Below are 13,290 nucleotides of genomic sequence, written 5' to 3' on the forward strand. Positions count from 1 at the left end.
GGAAATAAGCCAACCACAGCAAGCCCCAAGATGAGGAGGATCAGTATTGAGACATGCTACAGTATGTTATTTAAAATTTCTAGTTGTCAACAACAGAAATTTAACCCTCAAAAAGCCAGAAAAATGCAGCCCATCTATAGGAAAATAAAGCAAACAAGAGAAACTGTCTTTTAGAGCAGCTTATTATTTCCTTATTATTAGTCTCTATTTGATGAGACATTGTTACTACTCCTTCTTTTACTTTTTTCTTTCTCTTTTTAGTTGACAAATAATAACTGTGTATATTTATGGAGTACAATGTGATGTTTTGGTCTATGTATGTAGAAAGATTTGAGGTATGTATGGTAGACAGGTTTAATTAAGCTAATAACATATCAACCAAATTATCAACTTATTTTTTGCAGTGATATCATTAGAATTTTATCCTTTGGCAATTTTGAATTATACAGTAGATTATTATTAACTGTGGTCGCCATACAGTGTAATAAATCACCAAAACTTATTTCTCCAGTCTAACTAAAACTTTGGACTCTTTGATCAACATCTCCCCTTTCTCCATCCTTCCTCCTCCCACCATTCTACTCTGTTTCTATAAAGTCAGCTTGTTTAGATTCCACTTATAAGTAAGATCATACAGTATTTGTCTTTCTCTGCCTGGCTTATTTCACTTAGCATAATGTCTTCCAATTCCACCCAGGTCACCATGAATGACAGAATTTTTTTCTTTTAAAAGGCTGTATAGTAGGAGTCCCCAACCCTTGGGCTGCAGACCTGTCCGGGCCCATACCTGTTACCACAGACTGATACCAGTCCTAGCCACACAGCAGGAGGTGAGTGGTGGGTGAGTGAGCATTACTGCCTGAGCTCCACCTCCTGCCAGATGAGCAGTGGCATTAGATTCTCATAAGAGCGTGCACCATATCGTGAACTGCGCATGCAAGGGATCTAGGTTGCACACTCCTTGTGAGAATCTAACTAATGCCTGATGATCTGAGGTGGAAAGTTTCATCCCAAAACCATCCCCACCCCCTCTGCTGTCCATGGAAAAATTATCTTCCATGAAACCAGTTCCTGGTGACAAAAAGATTGGGGACTGCTGCTGTATGGTATTCCATTTTGTATATATACCACATTTTCTTTATCCATTCATCCATTTTTGGCCTTACTTTACTTCCTTAAGTATGACTTCCTTTATTTCTTTGAACATATTTAAAAGAGCTGCTTTGGGCCGGGCACGGTGACTCATGCCTGCAATCCCAGCACTTTGGGAGGCTGAGACCATCCTGGCTAACACGGTGAAACCCTGTCTCTACTAAAAAATACAAAAAAATTAGCCAGGTGTGGTGGCGGGTGCCTGTAATCCCAGCTACTTGGGAGGCGGAGGAGAATGGTGTGAACCTGGGAGGCGGAGCTTACAGTGAGCTGAGATCATGCCACTGCACTCCAGCCTGGGTGGCAGAGTGAGACTCCGTCTCAAAAATAAAAATAAAAAAAGAGCTGCTAAGTCTGACTGTATATGTTTGCTGTCCTTTCTTCTATCAACTTCTTTAAAAGCTGTAACATTTAGAAGTAATAATTGTAACAATACATCATTGGACTTGTGACATATATAGATGTAAATGTAAGACACTTATATCACTAATGAGAGAAGGAAGAAATACAGCTATGTAGGAATAACATTTCTGTATTGTGCTGTAAATAAACAGTTCAACAGTAATAGTTGCAGATGTCAATACCCCACTTTCAATAATGAAGAGAGCAGCTAGGCAGAACATCAACGAGGAAATACAGGATTTCAACAACACAAAAACCAAATTGGCATTTACATAAATATATAAAACACTCTTCCAACAACAGTAGAATATATAGTCTTCTCCACATGGAAGATCCTCCAGAACAGATCATACATTAGGCCATAATACAAGCCTCAGTAGATTTAAGAGTATTGAACTGATGCAAAGTATGTTTTCCCACCACAGTGGAATTGTTAGGGATTGATAAAAGAAGGTAATTTTGTAAATTCACAAGTATATGAAAATTGAGCAGCACATTCCCAAATAGTGGTGTGAGTCAAAGGAAAAATCACAAAGGAAAAAAATACTCTGAGATTCGTGAAAATGAAAGTGTACTGTGTCAAAACATATAGGATGCAGCTAAAGCAGTACTTAGAGGGAAATTTATAGCTATAAATGCATATCTATATTTTAAAAGAAAATTCTTAAGTCACTAACATAGCCTTCCACTTAGAACACTGGAAAAAGGGAACAAACAACCCACAGCAAGAAGAATGAAAATAATAATCCAGATTAGAACAGAAACTAAGTGAAGAGAAAACAATCGAGAATCAAAGAAGCCACAAGCTTGTTCTTTCAGAGTATCAACAAAATTGACAAATCTTTAGCAAAGTGACAGAGTCAAATTACTAAAATTGGGAATAAGAGAAGGGGCATCACTACTAACCTTATAAAAAAAAAGGTATCATGGGGACTATTATGAACAACTGAATGCCAAAAATTAAATGTTTAGATGAAATCCACAAATTTCCGGAAAAGCACAAAGTATTAAAACTGACGTAAGGAAAAGAAGAAAATCTGAGTAAACCTATAACCTAAAGAGGTCCAAATAGACATTTTTAAACTTCCATAAAGTAATACCGAGGCCCAGATGGCTTCAGTTGTGAGTTCTTCCGAATGATTCAAGATGCATTGATCCAAAATTTTTGCAAACTCTTCCAAAAGTAGAAGAGAACACTTCTCAGTGCATTCTATGAAGCCATTATTGCCCTGATGCCAAAGCCAGACAAAGACCTCACAGGAAAATAAAACTGCAGACAATGATCTCTTATGAATACAGATGAAAAATTCTCAAGAAAATACTATAACACTGAATCCAACAACACATACAATGAAATTTACACCATCAAGTAGGGTTTATTCCATGAGTGCTGGGTTGGTTAACACCTGAAAAATCAATTAATACATCATCATATCAATAGAATCAAGAACAAAAACTACACAGCCTTCTCATTGGATGCAGAAAAAGCATTTGGCAAAATCCAACATTCTTGCCTGATAAAAACACACTACAAACTAGAAACAGAAACTTTCTTGACCTCATAAAGGGCATCTATGAAAAACCCACAGCAAACACTGTATTAGTGGTGATTGAATGCTTTTGCCTTAAGATCAATATCAATATAAGAATGCCTACCTTGCCTCTTCTATTCCACATTGTAGCAGAGGTTCTACGCAGGGCAACGAGGCATGAACAAGAAATAAAAGGCATCCAGATTGGAAAAGAAGTAATACTACCTCTGTTTGCAGGTGACATGATCTGAAATACAGAAAATCCTAAGAATCCACTAAAAAACTATTAGAATAAATGAGCATCAGGGTTGTAGGACACAAGATCGATATCCAATTATCGTATTTCTTATTTCTATACATTAACAATGAACAGTCTGCAAATGAAAATAAAAAAATTCTGTCAAACAGAATCGCATCAAAAAGGGTAGCACTAAAAAAGGACAAATACGGCCGGGCGCAATTGTTCACGCCTGTAATCCCAGCACTTTGGGAGGCTGAGGCAGGTGGATCATGAGGTCAGGAGATCAAGACCATCCTGGCTAACATGGTGAAACCCCGTCTCTACTAAAAATACAAAAATTAGCTGGGTGTGGTGGCGCATGCCTGTAATCCCAGCTACTTGGGAGGCCGAGGCAGGAGAATCACTTGAACTGGGGAGTCAGGTTGCAGTGAGCCAAGATTATGCCACTGCACTCCGCCTGGTGACAGAGCAAGACTCTGTCTAAAAAAATAAAAACGAAATAAAAAAAGACAAATACTTGTACTTTACAAAACTACAGAACATCGTCAGCAGAAATTAAAGGAGACCTAAATAAAGGGAAACACATCCCACGTTCATGGGTCCGAACACTTATCACTGTTAAGATGGTATTACTCCCAAAGCTCATCCACAAATTTAATGCAATGCTTATCAGAATCCCAGGTGTCTTCTTTGTAGAAATTGTCAAACTGATCTAAAATTCGTATGGAAGTGCAAGTGAACAGCCAAAACAATCTTGAAAAAGAAAAACAAAGTTGGGAGACTCACACTTCCTGATTTCAAAACTGGCTGCAAAACTGAAGTAATCAAGACAGTGTGGCACTAGCATAAGGAAAGACATAGAGGTTGATGGAACAGAATTCAGAGTCCAGAAATGGTTTATACATTTGTGCCCAAAAGATTTTTCAAAATACAGGTGCTAGGACAATTCAATGAGGAAAGCATAGTGTGTTTAGCAAATGGCATTGGGACAACCTAACATCTATTTGGAAAAGAATGAAGTTGGATCACATGCAAAGATTAACTGAAAATGAATCATAGCGCTATATGTAACAGCAAAAACTATACTAAGAAGAAAATACAGAAGTAAATCTTTGTGACCTTGGGTTAGGCAGCGCTTTCTTAAATACACATCAAAAACACAAACAAAAAAAAAGAATAAATAGATTAAGTAGACTTGATCAAAATAAAAAAAAACCTTCTGTGCTGCAAATGATATCAAGAAAGTGACAAGATGATGCACAAGATGTGAGAAAACATTTGCAAACCGTATATCTGATAAGAGATTGATAGTCAAAATATATAGCGGTGTTTCATGCCTGTAATCCTAGCATTTTGGGAGGCTGAGACAGGAGAATCGCTTGAGCCTGGGAGTTCAAGACCAGCCTGGGCAACGTGGCAAAAACCCATCTCTACAAAAAATACAAAAATTAACCAGGTGTGGTGGTGTGCAGTTGTATTCCCAGTGACTTGAGAGCCTGAGGGGGGAGGTTTGCTTCAGTGAGCCGTCTTCATGTCACTGCACTCCAGCCTGGGTGACAGAATGAGACCTTGTCTCAAAAACCAAAAAACAAAAAACTTAATAACCCAATTAAAAAACTAGGCAAAGGATATTAATAGACATTTCTCTACATAGCATACATAAATGGCCAATAAATACATGAAAAGATGCTGAACATCATTAATAAAAAAATGCAAATCAAAACCATACTATTTCACAACCACTAGGATGGCTATAATCAGAGAGAAGATAAAAAATGTTGACAAAAATGTGGAAAAAATGAAACCCTCATACATTGCTGGTGGAAATGTAAAATAGTAAGGCAACTTTGGAAAACATTTTGGCAGTTCCTCAAAGTGTTAAAAATTAGATTACCTTGGCCGGGCGCGGTGGCTCAAGCCTGTAATCCCAGCACTTTGGGAGGCCGAGGCGGGCGGATCACAAGGTCAGGAGATCGAGACCATCCTGGCTAACACGGTGAAACCCCGTCTCTACTAAAAATACAAAAAACTAGCCGGGTGAGGTGGCGGGCGCCTGTAGTCCCAGCTACTCGGGAGGCTGAGGCAGGAGAATGGCGTAAACCCGGGAGGCGGAGCTTGCAGTGAGCTGAGATCGGGCCACTGCACTCCAACTTGGGCGACAGAGCAAGACTCCGTCTCAAAAAAAAAAAAATTAGATTACCTTACAGCCCATAAATGTCACTTCCATCTATTCAAGAGGAATGAAAACATGTCCATACAAAAACTTGTATACAAAGTTTTATGGCAATATTCTTTGTAATAGTCCCAAAGTATAATAACTCAAATATTTTTAACTCATGAATACATCTGTGATTTATCTATGCAATGGAATATTATTAGGCAATAAAACTAATGAAGTTTTGATACCTGCTAAAACATTGATAACTCTTAAAAACATTATGCTAATAAAGGAAGCCAGTCACAAAAGACTACATACACATTGTTTGTTTCCATTTGTATGAAATATCCAGAATAAGGCAAATAGTAGAAAATAGTGTAGAGGTTGCCTAGGGTCAGACAAAGTTCTGTGTTGGTTTTTTTGTTTTGTTTTGTTTTGTTTTTTGCTTTTTTTGTTTGTTTTTGAGACAGGGTCTCTTTCAGTGGCCGAGGCTGGAGTGCAGTGGTGCCATCTTGGCTCATTGTAGCCTCGACTTCCTGGCCTCAAGTGATTTGCCACCTCAGCCTACTGAGTAGCTGGGACTACAGGCCTATGGCACCATGCCTGGCTAAGTTTTTGAATTTTTTGTAGCAATGGATTTTCACCATGTTGCCCAGGTTGGTCTCAAACTCCTGAGCTCAAGCAATCCACCTACCTTGGCCTCCTAGAGTGCTGGGATTACAGGTGTTAGCCACCATGCCCAACCTTGAGTTTCTTTTTGGGATGATGAAAACGTTCTCACAATAGATTGTGGTAACGATTGTACAACTGTGTTAATATGCTAAAAATCATTGATGGCATGTGAATTACATTTCAAAAAAGCTATTGTCAAAAACATCATGGTCCATTTTCTACTCCTGCCAGCAAAGTATACGAGATTGCCCTTGCCCAATGTAATGTTCATTAACGCAAACTAACACGTTTGCGAATTAGATAGACTAGAACAGTGTCTTCGGTAGAGTTTTTCCAGTTCAGCTGAAAGAGAGTTTGCTCCCAGTGTGCATTTAATAATGACCTTTTTGATGGTCATGACTAGAGTGGGGAATGCTGGTGGCGTCGATTGGGCAGAGGCCAGGGAGACTGCTAAGCATCCTGTCATGCATAGTGCTGCCCCCACTCCAAATAATTATCCAACCCAAAACATCAGTAATGTTGAGGTAAGAAGCCCTGAACTGGTAATGGCATCTTGTTTTAGTTTATTTGATTACTAGTAAGGGTAAATTTTCCCCATACATTTACAATTTAATCATATTTCTCCTTTTGCAAATTTTCTGATCATTATCATTCAGCTCATATTTCTCATCAGTGTATATGCATTCTTTATGCTAGTAGAGATATAAACTGTTAATTTTATTTACTAAGTTTATTTGTCTCCCAGTTGTTTCCTTTCAAATTTTGGTGAAGTTTATATTGACGATCAAAATGTTTCTTTTTTTAATGTGACCCAACTTTTTTTTGCATTGTTCCTAGCTTAGAAAATGTCCCTACCTACCTATCTCCCTTCCCTGTAATTTCATTTTTATGTCTTTTCACTAGAATTTAAAGCTGACCTGTTCACATTTAACTTTTTTAATGCATGTAGAATTTGTTACGTATATTACGAGATAAGGAGTAATTTTTTTCTAAATACTAGTGACTGTTCTTCCTCCTTTTTAAAAAACATTTGTCTCACTGAGCCTATTTTAAGGCTCAAGATAATTTTCAAAAGGAAGCTTTCCACAAGTTTATGCATGAGAATAGAAGAGATTACTCCTTAATATTAATTATAATTATATTTAATTATATTATTAAATATATATAATAATTATATTAAGAGAACATAAGAGATTACTCTTATAAAGAATGTAAGCGATTACGCCTTATATTCCTTAATTATGGAGTCCAATGACATTCTATAAGCACGTAGCTCACCTAACTCAGGAGAAAGCAGTGCTCACAGACATCCTGTCAGTCTTGCAGGAGTATATAAAGAAATATCAAAGCTGGTAGTGGAAACTGGTTGCAGTTTGAAATTAATAAGCCTTTTCTTAAATTAATGAATTTTCTGATATGATCAAAGAGATGGAGAAAGTGATACTATACCTACATGTGTGGTGTGTTTATTTGGTGAGAAGGAGGGGCACAATTTCAAATCACATTAAAAGTAGTTGCCAGTTTATAACAGATTATGAAAATTTTGTGAGTCCCTGATAATATAATAGTTAAGTGAATTAATGGGAATAAGTATAGATATCTTCTTCTTATTCTACAGATGGAGAATGAATTAGATTCTGCTCGTTCTGAAATTGAACTCCTGAGGAGTCAGATGACAAATGAGAGAATCTCCATGCAGAATTTAGAAGCTTTGCTGGTGGCCAATCGAGACAAAGAATATCAGTCTCAGATAGCACTTCAAGAAAAAGAATCTGAAATTCAGCTTCTTAAAGAACACCTTTGTTTGGCAGAAAATAAAATGTGAGTTGTTTAGCAATATGAAGTCATACATCTTAATTTTTTGGTACTTTATAGATTAGTAGGATTTTTAAGCTAGAATTTAGAGAATTTGCTTCCTGTAATTTGTCATTAATTAAACTAAGGATCAGAAATATTGTGATTTGCCTAAGAGGTGGTACTTTTTCTCTTATGTTTTTCTTATCTAAATTTAAGTTTAATGATCTCTATTGATTCTTTCCAACAGGGTTTTGAGTATAATAGAATGTCTGGTCTAAAATACTGCCTTTAGGAAATATAACAAAACGAGAAAAAAAATTAACCAGTTTGAAACCAGAAGAATTTTCATATTTAGACCAATATATTGCAGCCTAGTGTTTTCATTTGCCACATTGTATTTTCTTTTGTACTATTGCATGTACTGGGTACCTAGAAGAACACCTGCATTCACAAAATACAGAAGACTTCCTAGGACATCAATTTTGGCTTCTTTTCTTTTTCTTTCTTTCTTTTTCTTTCTTTCTTTTTTTTTTAGGATCTCTAGCACTCCTAGCATGTTATTAAAAGAACTTTGGCTGGAGAATTGGGTGGAAATGCCTCCCTGTATAGTGAATTATTTTTCTGTGACACTTGGTCACCTCTCATAAAAACTGATGGGGGACCCTTAACCCCTGTTCTTACCTGTCCTATCTATAACACTTTTCATCCAGCCTCCACTCTATCCTCACATCTGAGCTCAGGGCATGGGGAAGGATAAGAAGCATGGTCTCGGCAATCAGCCACTCCTAGGAGCCCCTGACTAGGCAAGGGCTTCAGAGCCAAGGCCAGTTTCCTTCAGAAACTGTTTTCAGGTTATGGTGGCAGTGACTGAGTCCTTTTCCGTTACTGTAGCTAGGCTGTTATGATTCCTTCAACTATTTTTGCAGGATCACTTTCTCAAGATGGTAGGTGGAAATCTACCTTCATGAAATATGCCAAAACTTCCACCCTAAGGGCTATACTCTGTTTAAGACTGACTGGTAAATACTAACACTTAGAATTAGCATGAGAAATGTTTGTTATTAGTCTCTAAAGTTTAGATTTCAGCAGTCTATGATACTGTCCTGAAAACAAGTGAAGAGGATAGAATGTTCTGTGTGAGTGGCATTCATCAATGTTTATCTTCCTTATGATATTGTGCCTTATCACAGGTTTTGTGAGGCATTGTTTGGCCTTAAGAAAGATTCTATCTATTAAATTGAAGATTGTATATATCAAATTTCATTATAAGGCACTTGGTTGAATAGATTATCTAAAACAGACTATATTAATCATGGAGCTAGTGAATTCCAGTGTTAATTATTTGGTCATACTACTACTTTATATAATACCTCTAAGTACTTACATTAAAAGCTATTTATAGTAAATAGTATAGACAGATGATGTATAATATGTTTCCACAGGGAAATTGAAACAGAGAAGGATTAACTAATTGAATGGGACTGAGATTGCTTAGGCTTTTCAAGTAGGCTACTCTGCATACTTACTGTGTCTAACATGGGCATATTTTAGATGTACTAATAAATCTGGCCATAAAAATCACAATGTGATTTGGATCCAGCTAAGAAACCACTATCAATATGGTTTAATGTACCCCAGAATCATAGTCATATTTTAAGTTTAGTCAACTCTAACTCTTATCTTCTTTTAAACAGGGCCATCCAAAGTAGAGATGTGGCCCAGTTCAGAAATGTTGTCACACAATTGGAAGCTGATTTAGACATCACCAAAAGACAACTAGGAACAGAGCGCTTTGAAAGGTAAGTTTATCTCTATGCAAGCTCAAAAACAATGCTTTTCAGCATGGAAAGCATTGTTTCTTAGGTAAAAATAGGTTTTAGTTCTTTCATGATGGTTAGATTTTGAAGTATGAATTAAGCTACAGTTTTTTATGATAGTTTTAATACTTTTGCTGTATATAAAATTTTAAAGCATCACTATTTTGTTTTAGGGAGAGGGCCGTACAAGAACTTCGCCGCCAAAATTATTCAAGTAATGCTTATCATATGAGTTCTACAATGAAGCCAAATACAAAATGTCATTCACCAGAACGTGCTCACCATCGATCTCCTGACCGAGGCCTAGATCGATCATTAGAAGAGTGAGTCTGTTTAAGGATCCATTCTCTTGAGATCAAATAGTAATATCTAGTATAGTGAATATTTGGGGTAATAAGGAAACTCAATAGTCTATCTTTAATAGTGATATTTAAACAGGATTACCAAGATATATTGATATAAAAATACAGAATTTTGATAATTAGTTATATCTATTATACTAAAGCAAAAGGACTAATATTTTATCTGTTTGCATAAATTATGTATTTTTTTATTTCCACAGTTTTGGGGGAACAGGTGGTTTTTTTGTTACATGGATAACTTCCTTAGCAGTAATTTCTGAGATTTTGGTGCATCCAACACTCAAGCAGTGTACACTGTACCCAATGTGTACTCCTCACTCTTCTCCCATCCTTCCCCCTGAATCCCCAAAGTCCAATGTATCATTCTTGTAACTTTCATCCTCATAGCTTAACTCTCACTTAAAGTGAGAACATAGGATATTTGGCTTTCCATTCCTGAGTTACTTCCCTTAGAATAATGGTCTCCAACTCCATCCAGGTTGCTACGAATGCCATTACTTCGTTCCTTTTTAATGGCTGAGTAGTATTCCTTGGTATATTTATACCACATTTTCTTTATCCACTTGTTGTTCGATGGGCATTTAGGCTGGTTCTATATTTTTGCAATTGCAAATTGTGCTGCTACAAACATGTGTGTGCAAGTATCTTTTTCATATAATGACTTCTTTTCCTCTGAATAGATACCTAGTAGTTGGATTGCTGGATCAAATGGTAGTTATACTTTTAGTTCTAAAAGGAATCTCTGTACTGTTTTCCATGGTGGTTGTACTAGTTTACATTCCCACCAGCAGTGTAAAAGAAAACATTCCCTTTTCACCACATCTATGCCAACATGTATGATTTCTTGATTTTTTAATTACGGCCATTCTTGCAGGAGTAAGGTAGGTATCTCATTGTGGTATTAATTTGCATTTCCCTGATAATTAGTGATGATGAGCATCTTTGCATATGTTCATTGGGCATTTGTATATATTCTTTTGAGAATTGTTTATTCATGTCCTTAGCCCATTTTTTGATGGGATTAGTACTATTATTATTTTTATTATTTTTATTTTTTGCTGATTTGTTTGACTTCCTTGTAGATTCCGGATATTAGTCCTTTGTTGGATGCACGTTTGGGAATATTTTCTCCCACTCTGTGGGTTGTCTGTTTACTCTGCTGATTATTGCTTTTGCTGTGCAGAAGCTTTTTAGTTTAATTAAGTCCCATCTATTTATACTTGTTTTTGTTTCATTTGCTTTTGAGTTCTTGGTCATGAAATCTTTGCCTAAGCCAATGTTCAGAAGAGCTTTACTAATGTTATCTTCTAGAATTTTTATGGTTTCAGGTGTTAGATTTAAGTCTTTGATCATCTTGAGTTGATTTTTTTATAAGGTGAGAGATGAGGACCCAGTTTCATTCTTCCACATGTGGCGTCCCAATTATCCCAGCACCATTTGTTGAGTAAGGTATCCTTTCCCCACTTTATGTTTTTGTTTGCTTTGTCAAAAATCAGTTTGCTGTAAGTATTTGGCTTCACTTCTGGGTTCTCTATTTCATTGGTCTATGTGCCTATTTTCGTATCAGTACCATGCTGTTTTAATAACTATAATCTTGTAGTATAGTTTGAAGTCAGGTAATGTGATGCCTCCAAATTTGTTCCTTTTGCTTAGTCTTGCTATGTGGAGTCTTTTGAGGTTCCATATGAATTTTAGGATTGTTTTTCTAGTTCTGTGAAGAATGATTATGGTACTTTGATTGGAACTGCATTGAATTTGCATATTGCTTTTGGCAGTATGGCCATTTTTACAATATTGATTCTCCACGAGCATGGGATGTGTTCCCATTTGTTTGTGTTATCAGTGACTTCTTTCAGCAGTGTTTTGTAGTTTTCTTTGTAGAAATCTTTCACCACCTTGATTAGGTATATTCCTAAGTTGGTGTTTTTGTTTGTTTCTTGCTCCTATTGTAAAAGGAGTTGAGTTATTGATTTGTTTCTCAGCTTGATCGCTATTGGTGTATAGCAGTGCTACTGATTTGTGTACATTAATTTTGCATCCAGAAACTGTACTGAATTCATTTATCAGATCTGGGAACTTTTTGGATGAGTGTAGGGTTTTCTAGGTATATGATCATATTATCAGTGAACAGTGACAGTTTTACTTCCTCTTTACTGATTTAGATGCCCTTTGTTTCTCTTGTCTGATTGCTCTGTCTAGGACTTCAGGTACTATGTTGAACAGAAGCAATGAAAGTGGGCATTCTTGTCTTGTTACAGTTCTTGGGGAATGCTTTCAACTATCCCCATTCAGTATAATGTTGGCTGTGGGTTAGTCATAGATAGCTTTTATTACCTTGAAGTGTGTGTCCCTCCTATGCCAGTTTTGCTGAGGGTTTTAACCATAACGGGATGCTGGATTTTGTCAAATCCTTTTTCTGCATCTATTGAGATGATCACATGATTTTTGTTTTTAATTTTGTGTATGTGGTCTATCACATTTATTGACTGGCATATGTTAAACCATTGCTGCATACCTGGTATGCAACTCACTTGATCATGGTGTATTATCTTTTTGATATGCTGTTAGATTCAGTTAGCAAGTATTATGTTGAGGACTTTTGCATCTATGTTCATCAGGGTTATTGGTCTATAGTTTTCATTTTTTGTTATGTCCTTTCCTGCCTTTGGAATTAGGGTGATACTGGCTTCATAGGATGATTTAGGGAGGATTCCCTCTTTCTATGTCTTGTGGAAAGGTGTTCTATAGGATTGGTACAATTCTTCTTTGACTATCTGATGGAATTCAGCTGTGAATCCATCTGGTCCTGGACTTTTTTTTATTGGCAATTTTTTAAAATTACTGTTTTAATCTCTCTACTTGTTACTGGCCTGTTCAGAGTTTCTATGTCTTCCTGATTTAATCTGGGAGGGTTGTATTTTTCCAGGAATTTATCCATCTCCTCTAGATTTTCTAGTTTGTGTGTGTAAAGGTGTTCATAGTAGCCTTGAATGATCTTTTGTATTTCTGTGGTACTGGTTGTAATATCTCCCATTTCATTTCTCATTGAGCTTATTTGGATCTTCTCTCTTCTTTTCTTGGTTGATCTTGCTAGTGGTCTATCAATTTTGTTTATCTTTTCAAAGAACTAGCTTTTTGTTTATCTTCTGTATTTTTT

At 36.4% G+C, this 13,290-nt stretch overlaps 1 protein-coding gene across 4 annotated transcripts in view; it reads left to right on the forward strand.

Annotated features, from left to right (window-relative positions):
• Positions 1–13,290, forward strand: part of TSGA10 (testis specific 10) — a 149,501-nt gene that overhangs the window by 120,320 nt on the left and 15,891 nt on the right. For all 4 annotated transcript variants that reach the window (XM_030920566.1, XM_030920567.1, XM_030920568.1 and 1 more), the window contains 3 exons: positions 7,776–7,978; positions 9,649–9,753; positions 9,945–10,094. In XM_030920566.1, coding sequence (XP_030776426.1) covers positions 7,776–7,978; positions 9,649–9,753; positions 9,945–10,094 — 458 coding nt within the window. The remainder of the gene's footprint in view (positions 1–7,775; positions 7,979–9,648; positions 9,754–9,944; positions 10,095–13,290) is intronic.

Source organism: Rhinopithecus roxellana, chromosome 17, assembly GCF_007565055.1.
Source record: "Rhinopithecus roxellana isolate Shanxi Qingling chromosome 17, ASM756505v1, whole genome shotgun sequence".
In the NCBI taxonomy this organism is placed as follows: Eukaryota; Metazoa; Chordata; class Mammalia; order Primates; family Cercopithecidae; genus Rhinopithecus; species Rhinopithecus roxellana.